The 20,695-nt window shown below is 41.0% G+C and overlaps 1 protein-coding gene across 1 annotated transcript in view; it reads left to right on the top strand.

The window, feature by feature from the left end:
• Positions 1-20,451, top strand: part of nnt (nicotinamide nucleotide transhydrogenase) — a 44,387-nt gene extending 23,936 nt beyond the window's left edge. Inside the window, exons 13-22 of the mRNA XM_033646671.2 lie at positions 3,160-3,305; positions 3,462-3,657; positions 4,277-4,510; positions 6,272-6,432; positions 8,502-8,681; positions 8,931-9,090; positions 12,297-12,378; positions 13,575-13,693; positions 15,781-15,896; positions 18,017-20,451. Coding sequence (XP_033502562.2) covers positions 3,160-3,305; positions 3,462-3,657; positions 4,277-4,510; positions 6,272-6,432; positions 8,502-8,681; positions 8,931-9,090; positions 12,297-12,378; positions 13,575-13,693; positions 15,781-15,896; positions 18,017-18,166 — 1,544 coding nt within the window. The 3' untranslated portion in view covers positions 18,167-20,451. The remainder of the gene's footprint in view (positions 1-3,159; positions 3,306-3,461; positions 3,658-4,276; positions 4,511-6,271; positions 6,433-8,501; positions 8,682-8,930; positions 9,091-12,296; positions 12,379-13,574; positions 13,694-15,780; positions 15,897-18,016) is intronic.
• Positions 20,452-20,695: the final 244 nt, after the last annotated feature.

Here is a 20,695-nt window from a genome sequence, read left to right as displayed (position 1 = left end):
CACAGTGTTCCTCCAGGGCTGAGCCATGAATTTGTTCTAAAACCTCCCGTTAGCTCATAGCTAGACACCAGGGGAGAATTTGACGCAGTGAAAAGTTAACTTGCACAATGGTTTGGTTCAGCCTGTTTGTTAAAATGCACCAAAGCTTCCTTGAGTTTTTATGTGTGAGAGATGCAGGGTACCACAATGTTTTTTAAGTTCAAGGCCAGGCTGTGAATCCTGCCACAAATCTCGGGCCCTCTAGGCTCTGCGGCATTACTGTTCAAACCACCTATTAGTCTTTTAGATTTCCCTCACCGAAAGCATGCTGAAATACCACAGCCTTTATAGACATACCTAGTTTCATTTTTGATCTTCTACATGGGTTCGTTTCCACACGCACATTTCTAAGTGGTTTACCACATTACCCATAAACCCTTGGGAACAGAAAAAAACATTCCATGGAAAGGGACGAAACACAATAGTGAAATTTAGCTCCAATAAAACAGACCCTGAGATTTTTCAGTCTGCGCGTCTGTTTTGAGGAACAGGTCCCTGGCGATAGCTTCTTGTTCCCTTTGTGTCTCCGCAGCAGTATGATGTGGGAATGCATGGAAAACACCTGGGTCTGCTGAATATCTTGAGCTAAATATGTTCAGTTTTTCACAATCTAAATGTCAGTGTGTGTTACCAGGTCCCCTCAGATTCCATATTTTCTTTTTATTGCACCAGGCTCAGTCACTGAGCTAAATCTTATCTGGAACTCTGATTTTTTTAAGTGGCTCAAAATATAATTGCATCCATGCTAGAAACAAACCAGCTGAAAGTCTTGTCTTGAAAGTTTTGATACGTAGTGGAATACTAGTTATTTCAGAGGCGCTATAAGTTTTTAGTCACACTAAAAACTAAAGTAAGATGCTTAACATTTGGTGCCTTTTCATGGACCCTAATATTCCACTAATAATCAGAATAAAAATGACCCATGTAGCCATCTCAATCACAAGAGACTGGTTTTAATCTAGCCCAAAAGGATGGAATTTTTTAATTGGATAGAGAGGGGTGGTGTAAACCTTCAATAATCCATTCAATAGGAAAATATTAGCACTGAATATCCATGTAATAGTGGTGCAGTGCTTAGCATTGTCGCCTCACAGCAAGAGGATTTGCCCTTCTGTGAGAGGATTGTACTGTATGTTCTCCTCATGTCATTGTGGGTTTGCTCCAGGTACTCCGGCTTCCTCCCACAAACCATGCAACAAAGACATGCAGGTTAATTGGTGACTCTAAATTGTCCGTAGGTGTGAATGTGAGTATGAATGGTTGTCTATCTTTATGCGTTAGCCCTTGGATAGTCTGGCGATCTGTCCAAGGTGTACCCCACCTCTCGCCCACTGTTAGCTGGGATAGGCTCCAGCCCCCCCCCCCCCCCCCCCCCGACCGCCAAATGAATGAGTGAATGAACCATGTGAATGCGTAATCTGATTGTTTCCCTCTGGTTGGAATAAATACATTCCTTGCACATGTTTGCCCCATATGAGGATAACATTAGGTGACACAGGTGGTGTGTGTGTGCAGCGCATGACATGCTGCAATAGCTGTTTCTACGCACCTCCATGATTGTTCATAAATTCAAAAACTATTTAGCGCTCTGCTAGTGCCACAGTCTTATGTGACTGCTGTGATTCATTAACATAGTCAAAGTAGCCTTATTTAAGGTGGTTGTTACAAGCTAAATTGTGGAGTCTCTGGACATAACAATAATCTATTGCTACCAGTAGCAGTGGCCTGCATATGAGACGTTTATGGAACATCGATAAGATATGACTTCTACCCTTAGTCTCCATGTAAGCTGTTTACATCTGTCATTTGTAGCTATAGACAATTACCTGGATTGCACTTAAATTTTTTACTACTAAATTGGATAGGTTACTAAACAGGGGAACCACTTCTTCTCCTTTTGTATTTTATGTATTGAATTAATTGAATTTTCTCTGTAAAGTTGAAAAAAAACTTCTCTCACTGTTGAATTCCCAGCAGATAGATGCTTTACAGTGCTTCAAGCGAAAAAAGTAATATTCTGATTAAATGTTTTGGAGCCTGTAAATGCACATCATATCGAATCCATTTTTTTTCATGTTTGTGTTATCAGTCCAGTTGTTCTCTCATAATAATGATTTAATTCTGGTTGAAGACATGCCGTCCCTGTCATGGCACACAGTAGCTCAGTGTGTAGAGCCCAGTGCACAAAGGCAGTGTCCTTGCCACAGTGGCCACGGGTTCAATTATTGCTCATCCCCCATCTCTCCCCCTTTCGGGATTCGTGCTGTCCTCTCATTAAAGGCATCCATTTAACTGCAGCTTCTGAAAACATTAACCTGCTTGACATCAGTGTATTAGCAGGTCTGTGTACACATGTTAGCACGCTGATGTTAGCATTTAGCGCCAAAGCACTGCTGCATCCAGTACAGCCTCACAAAGCTGCATGGCTGCAGATTCTGAGGCCTCATGACCTGGCCAGTGTTGCTGATTTGCTTCTATTCTCATTTTCTTAATATAGTGTCAGCAGATCCCTTCTGGGTATAACTAAATATAGTGGACACTGGCTTTACATTGTTTTAATACATGAACATTCCTCCATATTTAATATATTGACTTAGATTGGTCAGCAATAATATTAGTCAGATTATGTTACATGTTTTAACTCGGACAGTCTACGACTGAAAGTACACGAACTGGTAGGAAACAGGTGTTAACCTCTAATTCACCTTTGTACGTATGGGTGTATGTGTGTGCGCGCTGCTACAGTCATGCCAGGGGGAAAAATGGGAGACATACACACGGTAATATGATCTCGTCCTGTAAAGCAGTGAGACACCGTCTGGTCCCGCTCTGACACTTTTGAGGTTTTCTACTTGAAATATTTACACTGACATAAAGTAGACTCATTAAATTCCTAACATTAGTTATTGGACTTGGCAACAGTTTTTAGGTATTGGCTTTAAAACACCTGTTGTCTAAAAATAGATATATTTCATGTATTTCAGGTGCCTCGACTCCCTGTCTTTATGCCCCCTTTTGCACATTTCTGCTTCTTCTTGTTCTGTAAAGCAGCTTTTAAACTGGATTTTGTGCCACTGTAACTTCAAATGTTGTATTCATTTTCTTTGTCTCTCCCCCCAGGTGGTTTCCTGGTGACGCAGAAAATGTTGGACATGTTCAAACGCCCCACTGATCCTCCAGAGCACAACTACCTGTATCTGCTTCCTGCTGGTGTCTTCGTCGGTGGCTACGCTGCTGCGCTGCAGTCTGGATACAACATTGAACAGGTGCAAGAGGATGTTTATGCCATGTCCCCCATGTTTTCCCAGATGTAGTACAGAACCCCCCAAGAAAATCATTTGGCCTTATTTCTCATTTTGTGGTCCTTCAATCCTTGTCTATAACCCCCTCTTTTTCCATTCTCTGTCTGCTTCTCTCACCAGATGATGTACTTGGGCTCAGGTTTGTGCTGTGTCGGTGCCCTGGCCGGCCTTTCCAATCAGAAAACAGCCCGTCTGGGTAATGCTTTGGGCATGATTGGAGTCGCAGGGGGGGTTGCTGCAACTTTAGGTGCCCTCAAACCAAGTCCTGAGCTCCTAGCACAGATGAGTGCAGCCATGGCTGTAGGCGGCACTACTGGTGAGTCAGTGTGAATTTATGTCAAATGAAGGAGAAGACAGACTTACAGGCAGACTCTAATTCTTGCAGAGTGTTGCAGCAGATGTAAATTAGTGGACACTGGTTTGTATGTGTACATTTATTCCAAGCTTGGCCAGATTAAGCAGCAGGTGTGCAGAGCGCAGAGAGGTTACATCAAACACAACATGACTAACTCCCCACCAGACTCAGGAGGTCTGTCGAAATGGTCAGCAGCATGTATTACTCACTCCTTCACTTGTTCGGGACAGTTTGATCATTTAAATGCTAATTGTTCCAGTAACAAAGCAGAAACCTAGACTAAACTATCTACACAGACAGTAATGCTCGTTTCCAGATACAGCAATGGTGGAAAGCTTCCTGCAGGACACACAAACGCAATGCACACACACACAAAGTGTAGACCAACTCACAAACAAGGAATTTCCCAGAACAGGCCTCATCAGCAACACCTGGTTCCTCAGATGGACCCACTTCCCAGCAGTCCTCTGAGTGTGTGTGCACGTGCTTGTGATTTGCATGTTATTAGCGTGTGGGTCTCTCAGGGCCACTGCTCATTTGTTATCTCTCGCTTTTTTTCTTTCTCCCGCTCTTCCTTTAGGCCTCGCCATTGCTAAGAAGATCCAGATCACTGACCTGCCCCAGCTGGTGGCTGCCTTCCACAGCTTGGTGGGGCTGGCGGCTGTGTTCACCTGTGTGGCAGAATACATGATCGAGTACCCCCACTTCGCTACAGACCCTGCAGCCAACCTCACCAAGATAGTCGCCTACATTGGCACCTACATCGGTGGAATCACTTTCAGTGGCTCTTTGGTGGCGTACGGAAAACTGCAAGGTGAGAGAAGCACAATCATATGTATAACCTAAGAGTGTGGGAGGGAGTGTGCCGGTGGATGAGCTCAGACAGGTTTTGGAGAGCTTTGTAAGTGATGATGAGGAGTTTGAAGTGGATACGCTGGGAGATTGGGAGCCAGCGGAGGTTATGAAGGACAGGGATAATGTGGTCACGGGTGTGGGAGTGTGTGAGAAGACAAGCAGCTGAGATCTGGATATACTGTAGTTTCTTGAGTGTTTGCTAGAGACTAGTCATGAATGGAAATAAAATTAATAAAGAATATAACACTACCCAAGATATCTCTAAATGTATAATACAACTACAGATATCACATACATTTTTACCCACTAACAAGATGCTATCTATTTGGGGTCAAGAACAAACTTGTTTGTGAAGGTTTTGCAGTGATGAAGAGGAATCAACCTTGCATCTAATGTAGTGTTGTCCAGTTGTTGCCTCATTTTGGGATAATGATTTACAATAATTAATATACAATTAACTTACAACCAGAGATGAGTAACATTGTCATATTGTTTTGGTAAAGCTTTTATAATAAAATGATAAATAACCACACAGCTTAATATCTCAGAATTTAAAACGTATCTTAAAACACACTGGATGATAGATGGACTAACATCTAAAACAAACTACAGACCTTGCAGTTCCTAAAGGAATGGTAACAACTAAGCCTCAGGGAAGGATGGGAATACAAAGGGTTGTGGGATGTGGTGTCACTGCTGGCCCTGTGCCCAGTGGATCAGATTCGGCCTAGGCGGGACCACATTATGCTGATGAAGAATATTAATATTACTATTGCTATCATTATAACTACTTATGATGTGATTTATTTACCTAAACTTTATGCTGCTACTTGTTTTTGCACAGTCACCTACCTCTGTACATTATTCTGTTTAATGCACATCTGTGTGTTTGTGTATGCTTGTGAGTTTGTGTGTGTGTCAGCATGTGTTGCATGACTACATGACCTCCAGATATGTATGTATGTATATGTGTCCCATGCAGTGTGTTGCTACATGTTGTGTATAATATTCGCCTTGACAAACTTAGAAGGAAAAATTACACTTGCAGTATGCTGATGCACAGGCAGAACTTTTAATGCTGATATGGTATTCATCAGCACATTCATCACACAGCTGATGACATGGGGAGGCAAAGAGAACGTCTTAACTGCATATTAAATGTGGCCAATTATGTGTTCTGTATTTGCCTTTTTATAGTCGTCACTTCGCATGACACACATCGGAAAACCTTGGATTGGCCCAAGGGTTGTAAAAGGAACATTGCGTTTATTGATGTAAATGAACCTTGTTTAGAACTTAATTTTCGGATTACTGGGGTTTATTTCATGTCAGCTTGGCCATGCTGCAGTTATCAACAAGAGCAGGTCTGATGCTTCAAACCAACTGCTGCCTGCTGTGAGGGGAAAAGAGAGCGGAGAAAAAAAGTTCATCGGGTTCATGCACTGGCACCGGTCCTAGCAGCCACACTGTAATTTCCATGTTGACTGCAAGTGTTTCATGAGGGCAAATTATGCATGAACATGACATTCAGTTAATGACAAGTCTCAAGTGGCGGCTGCTGAAGGATTAATTTAACGATATACAAGCCTTTTCCGCTGTAATGAGTTATGCCGTTTTTAAGACAAGTTCGCAGCTGATTGATAATTAATATAAGTGTTTATGTGCAGTCAGTTATTAGTGGTTCTATTAAGTCCCTTTTCTTCCTCTTTTCTCCATGCAGGTATTTTGAACAGCGCTCCCCTGATGCTCCCTGCTCGTCACGCTCTGAACGGCACTCTGATGGCAGCCAGCATTGGTGGGATGATTCCCTACATGATGGATCCCAGTTACACCACAGGCATCACCTGTCTTGGATCTGTCTCTGCTCTCTCCGCTGTCATGGTATGGTGTGTGTGTGCGCGCGTATTTCTGTGTTCTGTGTTTTTGCACTCAGTGAGGCCCATCAGTAGAAAAATCTGCATTAAAATATTGCAAGTTGGACTTTTCTTACATGCTGACAGACAGAACATTTTAGAGTGTTGTTAAAAGACTTCAGAAAACTCTGGGAATGGGAAAAGCATAAAAGAGTAAAAAATGATGCCAGAAGAGGATGTCGTATGTGAGGAAAAAGACAGCAAAGGGGATTTACTAAAATAACATAGTCAAATAAAAAGCCTCTTACCCAGGTAAGAGAAGCTGTGCAGACATTTAGTCAGAGTTGAGCTGTTAGTAGTCTGGCAGCCATTATGGCAAACAGGTTTGACTTTGTAAAACTGCCAGGGACCTGCTTGTATTGTTAAGTAATGCTTAACTTTTATTGTGCTACAGAGTTTGTCAGAGACGAGGATGTCCATGGTCAGCAGTAGGGTTGGCAATAAGGCCAAACTATTATATCACAGTATATGTATATCTATGTCACAATAATGGTTGTATATCAGAAATAGGGAAATGGCTTAAATGAGATGCACCGTACTTCATCACATTTGACTATTTCCTTCTTTTATTTGGAACTTGCATACAAATAAAAACAACAGCCTCTTGTGAGATGACAGCTGACTTAAAACAAAAACACTCAAAACAAGAAAACTTGAATTCTTAAAAAATGGAAACTTTAAGGTTCCTGGGAACAATAATTTCATGTGTTAAAGGTTTCTGTATTTACAACTTCTCTCATCTCCTCCATGTCTGCCCAAATCACATTACATTGCAAAGCAGCTGGATTTACAAGATCATGCCAAAATCAAGAATCTCTTGCAAGAATGGCAAAACATTTAAGAATAAACAGCAATTAAGATGAGATAAGATAAGACAGACTTTATTGTCCCGGAGGAAATTTGTCTTGGATACATGCCGTACCTACCGTTAACAGATACAAAAAGTGTACACCATACACAGAGCACAGAGCTGTGGCTATTCACAAGCCCACACACTCAGTACCTACAGTGCATGTACAGTCTGCCACTGCATTGCACAACACATCTGTTTTACATATATGTATATACATATACAAATGTACACAAATACGTACACAGACATACATATTTACAACTAACTACTAACTACACATTCACATTGTGAGGTTAAGCTAGTTAGCTCTCATCTAAAGCTTTAATGGACAAAGGGACAAAAGAAATTTTACTTTTACGTTTTGTAATATTTGCACAGGAGGTAATCATAATTGACACCTGTGGGAAAACATTTTTAAGAAGCTTATTTTTCAAAGGACTGAGAAAAAAAAGAACATTTCACCCATCTGTTTTTAATGTGTAATCAGAAGAAAAACAAACAAGAATTATATATAATCAAATATTCTTTAGTGTTACTGTAGTCTTGATAGGCTGTGGTAGTTTATCTCCGCTGATTCTTATTGCACTTGCATGAGTTTTACAGCATCTGAAAATCAATTCTAATCATGGTAATCCAGGCGGAGCAGACAGAGATGGAGAGCACACACTAATGCAACTACTGTTAAAAGGAAAAACAAGTATACACAGTGACATGTTACAGTTAGAGTATTTTTGCGTGCTTTGCATATTTATGTGTTGCTCGGGAAAAACAGCACCTGGAGTCAGTCCCAGATAAAAATGATCAGTGCTTCCCGGGAGAATATAGATGGATATTATTTCAGTTTCAGTTTTACGTGAACAGCTGATCTCTAATCAGCCTTTAAAGTGCAGTGTAATGTATCATCTTATGTGCGTGCATGTGTTCCTTCACTCCTTGATCTCGCCGCTGCTCTGATAACTACAGTTGGCCCTTGTTAAAGAAAACCTGCACAGATGATAGAGGGACGGAGAACAAGTGAATTTGATTGTGAAAAATGTGAGTGAAGCTGGAAAGGCTGTTTCCTCCGTGTGGAAGAGAAATGGTTGTGTGTTTTCAAGGAGATCCTAGCGGGGTTCAGGCAGTGCATCACTGAGGTAACAGTGGATAAAGCTCCTCTCCTGTTTTCTTCTTCTTATCTTCTTCAGGGTGTCACATTGACAGCTGCTATCGGAGGCGCTGACATGCCAGTGGTGATCACCGTACTGAACAGTTACTCAGGCTGGGCCCTGTGTGCCGAGGGCTTCCTGCTCAATAACAACCTGCTGACCATCGTCGGAGCTCTCATCGGGTCATCTGGAGCCATTCTGTCATATATTATGTGTGTGGTGAGTGAAACACAGTCTCAGCGTGGTTGTTCCTTTCCTGTCCACCAGGAGGGACTCTGACTTTACCATAGCAGAGTATCTGATCTGAATATAAGTCTCAGGTCACAAATGTGTGTTTTTGAGGAAGTTTTCTTTTTAAATTTTCTCTGATTGCTGTATTTAGTTGTACACATTCAATAAAGTAAAAGCAAAAACTAATGTAATCATGAAAAAGTAACAGAAACACAAAATATCTTCCTCCCCTCACAGGCCATGAATCGTTCACTGGCTAACGTGATCCTGGGAGGTTACGGCACATCCTCCACCGGCACAGGAAAGCCCATGGAGATCATAGGGACACACACAGAGGTCAACGTGGATCAGACCGTCGACATGATTAAAGATGCCCAGAGTATAATCATCACTCCAGGTAAGGCACACACACAAACACAAGCACAAGCACACATACACACACTTCAGAGGTCTCGTACTTGAGTGGAAAAACATGGTACTTTGACTTTGCCAGCCACTTTTTTTTTTTTCAGCATTAACAAAGTGTGTTCTGTTTATTTAACCTTTTCTTGACCCGTGTTACATCACCATCTTGCTAGGCTAATTGACAAGTCATGGTGGAGTGGCCACACACACACACACACACACACACACACACAGGTTTCTGTGTGGTCGTCAGTCCCACGTAAATAGACATTCTACAGTGCAGCATATATATATGCAAGGTCAAGGGAAAATTGGATGGAAATGAGGGTATGCTGGGTTTATGTTGACAATTCAAATGCTACATTCAAAACTGGCTTCTTGTTCCTTTTTCGGGGTGAGAGCTCGGAGTCCAACCTTTGTTCCAGCTGCATTCTTTTTTTTTTTTTTTTTTCTTCATTTCACATGTTTTCAATATTTGACACCTGAATATGTATCTGAACCTCCCACTCACACTATTTTGATCGTCCTTGGTGCTGCTGTCCTTAAGCCATCATTGTGTGGCCTGATGACATCTCAGCCGTCTCGCCAGACTGTTCCAAAGAGTTGTTTTACTCACGTGGGTACACATAAACACAGACTAAAGGCATCCAGCCTGCAAATTGGTGTTTCCAGTCACAGTGCTGAGTGCCTATATACAAAAACTAACTCTTCAGAGGAAACCTCTACAATTTACAAGAATTAAAGCGGTCGAACAGAATACAAGTAGAGAAGAAGTGATCCTCATAGCTGCGTCCAATGTAGATGAAACCAATTTCTTTTTTAGTTTTTGAGACGACAAAGAGGGACACGTCTGACAGCTGAAACCAAAAACAGGCCCAAGACATTTTTGTTGGAAACAGTGGGAGAAATAAGCGGAAATGAATTTTTTTATTTTTTTAAGCCTTTTCTTTAAAATGGTCTACAAACAATACCACACCAAGACGAGACGAATAATAAAATGCCAGACATGTCTCAGGAGGATTATAGATGAGCATAAACCAGCGAATTGTGAGGAATAGAACAAGTAGAAACAAAACATAATAAACAAGTTAAAGTAATTTTATGAATTGAGTCATTTGAAAGATATCCATCAGTCACCCAGTGAGTATGGTGATATTTCTGTATGTAGTTGCAACGTTTTTATGAGTCGTCAGTGCAAAGTTTATATATAAGATGACGAAGTTAATACATCACATCAGTCGATCTGTGCAGGTAATAGTTTGCAAATGACATCAGCTGCAGAACATGCACAGTCCTAATGCATAACTCTCCTCTTTGCCCTAATAGTGAGCACTCAGACTAGTGTTGTTACTCAGCGCCGCCTTTCAGTCAGTCCCCTTGTTTCCATTTTGACCAGTCTCCCTAATTGGAGCCGTCACAGTCACTTTCCCTGATTGACATCTGTGGAAACGGTTAAGACTCTGCCTGATAAACATAAGTGTTTTCCTGGCTTTGTCTGGCCCATCTCTATGTGGCCTGGGTCCACTTGTTTTTCTTGTAGGAGAAACTCCAGGGAGAATATTAGAAGCACAAGGAACGAACCAACTGCGATGGAGAGGAAAAAACCCCCCAGTAAAAACCATTATATTGTTGAGCTAGAATGCAGACAACCATGTTTCTTTTAGTTTTTTTTCCTTTCTCTAGTTTATGCTGAATTTGAAACCTTGTCATTTTGATGGGTGTGATGTACCCAGACAGATTCTGACTGTTTGTTGTGACAAGGCTAGTAAACACCACTGGACCGTTTGACATGTGTTTGTGTGTGTGACGGTGTGATAAAAATCAAGTCCCACACACCAGCAATATTGAACATGAAAGGAGTCTGAAGCTTGGGGGAGAAAAACATATACTGTGTATAGAGCTCAGTGCCAGCTCTGTATGAACAGGCAGGTAACATGGTGTTATATATATACGCTGTATAATCTGAATGTTTAATGTTGGGCTGCATAGTGTATCTTTTTTTATCCTCATTGAGACTGCGATATTGCACTCTGGGATTTTATATGCAAGGTCATTGCATGTTTTCCTCATATCATGCAGCTCTAGTTTATTAATAAATACAGCACATCATTTAAACTTTTGCACATTTCTGCACAAAACTACTGTTCAGCTCTTTCACTTTAAAATTGATAAATTAGAAATACATTTTTACGGTGTTTTTTCCTATTTTATTGTGATTTTTTTTTCAGTTCTATATTTTTGTTTCTTGACTTTTATGTTTGTTGATCTGCACCAAGGCAAGATCCTTGTTTGTGATTATAATAAACATAATTATGATTCTGTTTCTCAAGTTTCACAGCTACAGACAATGCCCCAAAAAAAATATATATATGAGAGGTAGTTTTTTGCTTTATTTAACCCGTCCTCTGTACCTGGAATCCTCATAGCAGCGACAGTATCATCATTAAACCATATTAAAGTTTCAGGGAGTGAGTCCACAGTGCAGTGTGTGTGTGTGTAAGGTTTTATTCGAGAGCACCTCAGTTGGGAAAATCTTTACTAAAATGGTTTGAAACGTGGTTGTCCAGTTGAAGGTTGCTTCCTACCAACACCACCACATCACCTGTCCATCAGACTGCTGCCTGTCACAGATGACTGTTTGTTTGTACAAGTTGCTTATCACATAGAGTGCACTTTTTTCCAGGTTGGGATGTTAACCTTTGGCTAAAAAGGACTTGTATTATGCTTGTTTTATATGCTGGCTCTGTGTGGACTTACTGGAGACCAGGGCTGCAACTACAATTATTTTCATTACCAATTAGTCTCCATATTATTTTTCGTAATCGGTTATTTGTTTTGTCGGTGAATTGCTGGAGTAGCAAAAATGCCAATCAAAATTTCCCAGAGCTGAAGGTGACAGATTTAAGAGGAAACAAAATCAGAAAATGTAATTGTATCAACATGAGAGTTTTTACCCTCACTTGTGGGAGCTGAGCCAGTAGGCGAAGCATTCGATTTACTGGTCCATCTACGTCCCAACCCTCACCTGCGGAGCTCTGGGTAGTGACCGAAAGAATGAGATTGCGTATACAAGTGGCAGAAAGAAATTAGAGTTTTTGTCTCAGATCTCAAAAATGGGTTTTGGACCAGTGCATTATGGCACAAAATGTGAAGTTCACATCAACTTGTTCTTATGTATTGTTGTTTTGAACTCCTCAGGTTATGGACTCTGTGCTGCAAAGGCTCAGTACCCCATTGCTGAGTTGGTGAAGATGCTTAAAGAGGCTGGCAAGGATGTCAGGTAAAGGCTGATAAAACTAACTCTTTAACATTAAATGTGCAGCAACTAGTGTGTCTCAGGTAAATAGCTGTGGGGGAAAAGTAGTATGAAATCAACAAAAATTATTACAGGTTGGTGGATCAATAGATGTAGGCAGTATGGATGGATTTATGAAGATGTAGACATGTAGTTTAAGGAGGGAACAAAATTGGGGGAAACAAAAGATGAGTACTGAACCATTAAGGACAGAAAAAAAGAGTTGGGGTTTTGGGCTTGATGGCGGGAAGATGGGACAGGGCATGTAGGAAGAGATTTGTGTGTGTGTGAAGAAAGAATGAGAAAAAGGAAATGCGAAAGAGAAGAGAGGAAGGACAAGGTACAGCGGAAGCATGTGTAATTGTCCTGCCTCAGTCGTTTGATCCTGGCTGTTGCAGCTGCTGCTACTTAGAGCATTTGTACTTGATTAGAGGAAAGTGGGTGGTCAGAAAAAAAAAACCTTCACCCTGATCTCTTACTCTTTCTCTCCTATTTTGCTCTCCTCTATATTCTTATGCATTCTCTTGTCTTCTTACTCTTCATATGTGCCTGCCTCTTTCTACACCTCTTCCTCAGTGTAAATGAACAAACCATGTGCTGTTTTACTCCTCTTCCTCATGCACACTACAGCACATTGACAGTATGGAGTTTGGAAGCACAGCACACTTTCGTTTCCCCCTCCAACACGAAAGGTTTTGCATCATACCACCTTCCTCTAATGCATGTAGACTGTATGGAAGGAAACTGACTTTTCCAATCGGCAGCCAGATCCCAGAAACCGACGGGCCATCTGCACCGTGAATCCGCCTAAACTCACCCAACAAACAGAAGATAAATCTCCAAACGGTGGTTGGTCCAAGAGAGCAAGCCACCAGAATTCAGTGGCTGGTGTTAATTTCCGACCCTGATGACATGACATGGCTAATTGAGTTTGAGAGCTCTGTATACCCAGTCACACACAGGCGTACCCACTCAACAAATAATAACGTAGTGGAGGAGTGCAGTGGGAAGTGTGTGTGTAACCAGACTATAATCACAAACGCCTCTCAACTCCACTTGTCCAAAATCTCCATCTTATTGTCTCTGACTCAGCCCGAGTCCATTCATTTTGATCCTGTCTGTCCTCTCCTTGACTTAAGAAAGTCAAGAAAGACATTACTTACTAAAGTCTTTGTTCACAGGTTCGGTATTCACCCTGTGGCCGGCCGTATGCCTGGTCAGCTCAACGTGCTGTTGGCTGAAGCTGGTGTCCCATATGATATTGTCCTGGAAATGGAAGAGATTAATGACGACTTCCCTGGTAAGATCCAGTCCTGTCTCTTTTACATCGTACCTGCCATGACTTTCTTAAAACTATTTATTGTGTCCCAACATGTTTGATTTTGCTGCAGCTTTTTTCTGAGAATTAACAGGGAACGCTGTTGATCTTTGAAAATATTAAGTTAAAGGAGAAGTTTGACATTTTAGGAATCTGACTAGGCTCAAGCAATAACTTTTTTTTCATACCTACCTGACATTTCACAGGGATGTATGGTAAAAAAGAAAAAGGAAAGGCCGAGCAGCTGGTGACAGAAGTCATTATAGCATAGAGTTGGCCGTAGGGGTGGGCAATGTATCAGTTATACTCAATGTATCACAGCTAGATTTTTCCATGTGGAAAGTATAAAATGACTATCGCAAATATCAAGTATAATTTTTCACTTTTTGTTTGTTAAAGCCACTGGCATATGACTCGCTTCTGTGTTTGAACTCTCTTGCTCTCTCCCTCTTAAGGACACAAAAAATTAAAAAAGACTCAAAAACATGTAGGGCTGTACTTAGCCCAGATGTTCTCTATGAATATTTGACTATTAGTTCCTTTTTTCCCACATAGAATTCGAGAGTTTGAAGGGGGGTCAGCGGGACGTTCAGTGTGACAGTGACATTTACATAATATAGTAAACAAGCTAACTATGTTAACGACGGATTAAAAAATGTGCAACATCATTTTTTGCCGATACTAGACATCAGGCAAACTCCAGAGACTGTATCGTATTAACGACTGCTTGACTTAAAGGAATCTCAGTCGACTGAGGCGTCTCCAGTGGATGATTTGAATCTCCAACTTTCAGGGGCAGCCCTACAAACATGATTTGCTACATGCACTCCGCTGCCCATCCAGACCACTCTCCTGGGAGATGGTGTGTGAGCATCTGAGGCGTGTTTTGTTTTCGCAGAGCTCCAGACCATGACTGTTCAGTCACATTTTGTGACCATGGAGCACCAGTGTGACTTGTAAATATTATTAATATATGAACTAGAGAGCTGTAAGTTTGTTTCCCGCTCACAGTGAATAGATCTGGTTTATAACAGTTTAACTCTGTAGTAACTGCTAACAGCTAACTGTTGACCTGAAGCTTTAAGTTCACACCAAAAACAAAAACACTTCCAGCCCAAGATGAGGGGGATGCTTCAGAATAGTCAGTGATTTCTTTGATTTATTTCATTATAACAATACTTTGATCATTTTTATTGTAACAGTAGTTAATTTTGTAATTTAGGTTTTAGTAGTAGTCTCCTTAGTTTAGGGGAGATTCTGAAATATTGAGATGAATATATCTTGTATAGCAATATAGTCTAAAAATATTGCGATATCATTTGCAGGCCATATCTCCCAGCCCTAGTTGGGCAATGTATTAAAATTTTCCAACTGGCCACCGTGAGCCTAGTCTGTAACGTTATCCCCACCATTTGCAATCACCATCTTTCTCAGCTCAGCTGCCTGTTCCACCAGTAGACACTGACCTCTGGTGGTGCGAACTCTGCACTACAGCACATTGCCTCAATACAGCATCTTCGTATCAGTTTGTAATAATAAGAGGAGCATCTGTGTTTTTGACCGTATTGAAAATCATAATATTGAGATTTCAAAATACCCTGGGGAACAGTAATACTGTGATACCATCCAAGCTTAATATAGAAGAATAAGTTTGCTTTTTTACGAAGAGTTGGGTGAGAAGATCAACGCCATTCTCCTGTTTGTATGCTACATAGGAAGCGAAAGCCAAGAGACGGTTAGTTTGATGTAAGTCCAAATAAATACATCTGCTCACAGCACCTCTAAAGCTCAAAAGTTAATATGTAAAATCTTGTTTGTTCAATCTCTACACAAATGTGTTAAATAGACACTTGGCCAGGACTTGGTGTTCTCTCTGCTGGTTGCCTGGCAACCTCACAGTGACAACAAGCCAACACTGATACAATTTAATAACTTGAGTTATTGAGCAAAAGACTGGATGGGATATATAATGTCATGGAGTCAAAGGCTGAAACAAATAAATCCAGTAAACATGAGGTCGAAGGATTAAGAGCTGTTCTCTAATTTTAATTTGTTGTATGTCCAATCAGAAACGGACCTGGTCCTGGTGATCGGTGCCAATGACACAGTAAACTCAGCAGCCCAGGAAGATCCCAACTCCATCATTGCTGGCATGCCTGTGCTGGAGGTCTGGAAGTCTAAGCAGGTGAGACATCTGGTACATGCATGTGCGATAATGAGGTTGTCCTGAAGCCTAAAAAGATAAAGAGGAATGGAAGATTTTACAGCAACTGGACTGCTTTTTATCGCCACAACTGAATGTTGCAGTCCACACCCGTAGAGGGGCCTCCAACTTGAAGACACACTCACACACACACAAACCCAAAGAAATGCATACTCACATTCTCACACACACACACACACACACGCACACACACGCGCTGAGGCTCACATACATAGCCACAGATTGTTACAGTTCCAGGTGCAGTCCCATCCTGATCCCATTAGTGGTGACTGTGTCGCTGTGGAATGACGACATTCGGAGCATCCCGCTGGCACCGCTCCGAGATCTGGGATTTATACTGCGCTCCCACTTGTTTCCACACACACACACACACACACACACACACACACACACACACTGTCCCCTGGGGAAATCATAGAGGACATTCTACCTAACCACACGCGCTCATGTGGATGCACACAAAGACACATGTACAGGTGCACAGATTAAATACATAGACAAAAATATGGGTGTACAAAAACCACACTTTAAAAAGTCAGTCATAAGTGCCCAATTGTGCATGCATGAGTCATGTGAGAACACACACGGACAAACTACTTACATACGATACTCTTGGACTGTTTTTGAAGTCAAATATAATGCATCTTCACTGAATTAATGTTTTCCAGAACACACTACACAGCATTTTTTAAAAAATGAAATTAATATTAAGTGTGTTAAAGGGACAGTTCAACCAAAAATCAAAAACACATTCCTGTTACCTGTTGTGCTATGTAACAGTCTAGACTGTTTTGGTGAGCTGTTGGGTGTAGATCACGACCCAGTTACTCAAGATAATCCATAGACCTTGAAGAAAGAGATAGTAGTGTGCAAGAGGACCGTCTTTGTCATATGATACTCAAGAAAAAACGCAGTTGCTCTTGAAGAAAAAACGTTTAGCACATGGAAAGAAAAAATGAACTTCAGCCACTTGTGTGTGGAGCAGGAACAGATGCATTTGAATTAATTGAAAAAGCCTTTAATTCAAAACATGGCTGCTTACATTAAAACACCGACCAGTTTCAACCCTAAGGTCTTCGTTAGGGTGCAAAAAGGGGGGACAGGAGTAAAGCAAACATAAAGGCTTTTTACCTTAATTCCAATGCATCTGTTCCTGCTCCACGCATGAGTGCCTGAAGTTAATTTTTTCTTCCCATATGCTGATCCTTAGACCTTGTTGTGAGCAGTTTAATGTAGGAACTATTTTCTTCCTACCCAACTTGCCAGCTGTATTACAGCGCAGAAGGAAGTGTGCATCTACTCATAGACGATAGGCTTGTGACAGCACGAGATATAATCATTAATGACATCCTCTTCAGGTAAGCTGTAACATCAGCTAGCTCAGTGGTGCTAGGTGAGCTAGCAGTAGAGGCACGCTTCCTTCTGCACAATGATACAGTTGATGGGTGTAGTTTGGTAGAAAGGAAATAGTTCCTACATGAAACTGCTCTCAACAAGGTCTGTGGATTATCTAGGGTAACTAGCTCATGAACTCTTGAAAGAGACTTTTGAGATTTTCAAATGTTGTTTTTTGTTTGGTGCTTTGAGCAACACAAGCCGAGTGCCATCTAGTTCCATTATATTGGAGAGAAGGCAGACATCTCTGTGGTCCATAAATAGTCTAGATTTATTAATAGCACTACCGATAAAAGGAAAAATTCTGATTTTTGATCTTTGGGTTAACTATCCCCAGCAGCTGTTGCTGACTTTGGACTTTAAAAAAAATTCCAGCTGTATTTTTTAACCCAAAGTCAGTGAAAAGAGGTTGTTGAGGAGAGAAGGCAGGGACCAGGGGAAATTTCTGGTTTTACTTTAGAAAAGTTGGCATAGTCTGCGCAGAATTTTCATCCCCCCAAAATTCTTTTTAAAATCTTCCTCTCCAGTATTGTCACAGCTAATCGTCCAATTATAACCTAACGAGTGTGTGTGTGTGTGTGTGTGTGTGTGTGTCTGTCTGTGTCTGTGTCTGTGTGTCTGTCTGTATGTGTGTGTGTGTGTGTGTGTGTGTGTGCACATGTTTGTGACTGGATCTCCCTCTCTAGGTGGTTGTGATGAAACGTTCCCTGGGTGTGGGATACGCAGCTGTTGACAACCCCATCTTCTACAAGCCCAACACTGCGATGTTGCTAGGCGACGCCAAGAAGACTTGCGATGCCCTGCAAGCCAAGGTCCGCGAGTCCCAGAGCCAGTAAGGCGGACACCCTCACTCAGAGCACTCATGAAGCAAGGAAGGTTGAAGACAACAAGTCAAAGTTTTTTTCCAAAACGATCTCCACATTAAGATGATCTTTGTCCGATTGTGACTCGGCCAATTGAGCAAAGATGGTTTAAAAGTTTTTGACACACCCCTCCTGTCATCTAGAAGTTGCAAATTTTGTTGTGATAGATACAGATAGTTTTTCTATTAGTGCTCCCACTGTGGTGATGAACTTAGACACAGATTTACAGGCACGTCTTTTATTTCTAGATGCAAAAGGAAGGGCGTGGCAAAAATTAGCATGTGGTCTGGGGAGCAGCCGGCAGTGTCATCTTCATTTTAGACACCTGTATTAATGTAAAACAATCAGAAAAGTAGATACGTTAAGAAGTTAGTAGGTCAAATTTCACCGTTAAGATATTTTAGGAAATAGTTGAAGGAAAATTTTAGATGAATCGGATTTAAAAAGGAACAAAAGCAGAGATATAAAGATGAAACCCCAAGAGAAGGAAGTATAAGAGCATTTAGCACTAATTTTCCACACTGTTAAGAGTTTTCTCCTGCTTCCTTTTATTAGGTAATTTACTGTCCCTGTTAATAGATCTATTTATTTCTAACCTCCTTTTTCTGTACAAGCAAAAAGAAAAAAAGCAGAATAGTGCAACATTTTTGTAAAGTTCCTTCAGTTTCAGTTTTATACAGTATTGAGAGATTTTTCTATTTGGTCTAATAATTATCATAAAGCTAGAACATCACATTTTAGAAACCTAGTCATGCTGTTTGCTTTTTTCCTTTTTCACTTCCACGTGTCTTGTGATCTCCACCTATGCCTCTAGTGCAGCAATCACACATGGATCCAAAAACACTTAAGATCTGTTCAAGCCTCGGCTGTCAAGCATTTAACGCAATAAACCAAACCGATCTGAGCCCACAGCTGTCGTGTAACGCTAGTAAAGACTGGACTACTCAGACAAACAAACACTCTTGTAGCTCTCATGGCTGGATGGATTTTATGGTGTTTTTGAGCCAGGTGCATCCTATCACCCTGTGTGGTACTGATGTTCATGTGATGCTAGCCTTTGGTCTTTACGGTAAAGAAGGGTGTGTCTTTTTGTAAGTGAATGTCCACTCCGATATGTGTGTCCTCATTATTTTGTCTAGAGTGAAATGAAGGATCACTGTTTGTAAACTAGGACCAGATGTTAACTTGACTGTTGTGTAAAGAGACTAAAGCAACATAACACTTATTTCATTCAATTCGTCGCCACATTTCAGGAGACATGAATTGTTCAATGGTATTTTTTACAAATTCCTAAAATGAATTTCCCTTTTTTTTTCTTAGCCATAAACGTGGCCCGCTTTTACAGTAAATCTGGATTATGTGGCCCAAATATAGATGGATAGCTGTGTAACCAGTTGAGTAATTTGCAAATGATCATTAACGCTACACCAGAGACTTATTCCCTCAATTTTTAATTTTTGACTAAGGTTTGGGTGCTGCCATTCTTATTACTTTTCAGTTTTGATGGTCATGATAGAGTAGATGAATTTGTAAGAAGTTTTCCCGGAACAAGGTTTGAGGAACAATGAGCTAACAGTTCAGCAGTCTTTGTTTTTAAAATACGAGTACTGTACGAAGTTTCATCCTGGGACCTGATACATCGACCATGACAACTCTCCTACCTCTCCATAAAGCGACCAATAACTTTCCAGAAAACCCTTGTCTGACCAGTTACCTTGGACTGACTCGACCACAATCAGTCACTCTCCATCCTTACACCTTAACTCAGCCAGTCACTTCTCATTTATCTTAAACCTGACCAATTTGCCTTCTGTTTTGTGTTACATTCTTTAACCATCAGACCTCAGTTTGCCTCTGGCTAGTTTACTGTATGTTCTGCAAGTGTAAAGCTGCCAATGTCATTAGTGGTCATGAGGGGTTATTGTTCTTACATGTCCATTTACACAAACACAGTCTTTAGGGACGATTAGATTGAGATGTTTGCTTGATGTTTGTAGCTTGTTGCCATGTTTGGATCAAATTTTGGGAGATGGAGGATATGAATAGTTTTGCCGATATGCCCCCTTATTATGTCGCGTCGTAAGGAGAGTATTTTTGTAAAGAGGCACCGTATTTGTGCAGAGCAACAATGGGGTTTTTGAAGTTGTACAATGTTTCGATGCACCATGCAAATGGAGATGAAATGTACTGTGAATGTTTTGACCCTTTTGTTTATCATGGAACATTTTCATCCCTAATAAACCTGTATTTACACTAGATGTTGCCTTAGGGTGGTGTTTCTTCCTTGACATACTCTTAAAGATGCAACTGAATCCCCTAATAATAAACAAGCTGATCCACAAGGTTTTCCTTGAGGTCTAGCACAGCTTTGACGGTAATGCTACCTGCCCAATTTCGTACAGCGGGTTTGAAAACTCAAATATTTGCAGCAATTACCTGGATGAAGGATCATGAGGGGACGGAGTTGTAACCACATTCGCACACATGCTTCATACGCGAGGA

The sequence above is a fragment of the Epinephelus lanceolatus genome, chromosome 19, assembly GCF_041903045.1.
Source record: "Epinephelus lanceolatus isolate andai-2023 chromosome 19, ASM4190304v1, whole genome shotgun sequence".
Classification (NCBI taxonomy): domain Eukaryota; kingdom Metazoa; phylum Chordata; class Actinopteri; order Perciformes; family Serranidae; genus Epinephelus; species Epinephelus lanceolatus.
Note: the sequence above shows the minus strand (reverse complement) of the source record. Positions and strands in the feature narration are given on the sequence as shown.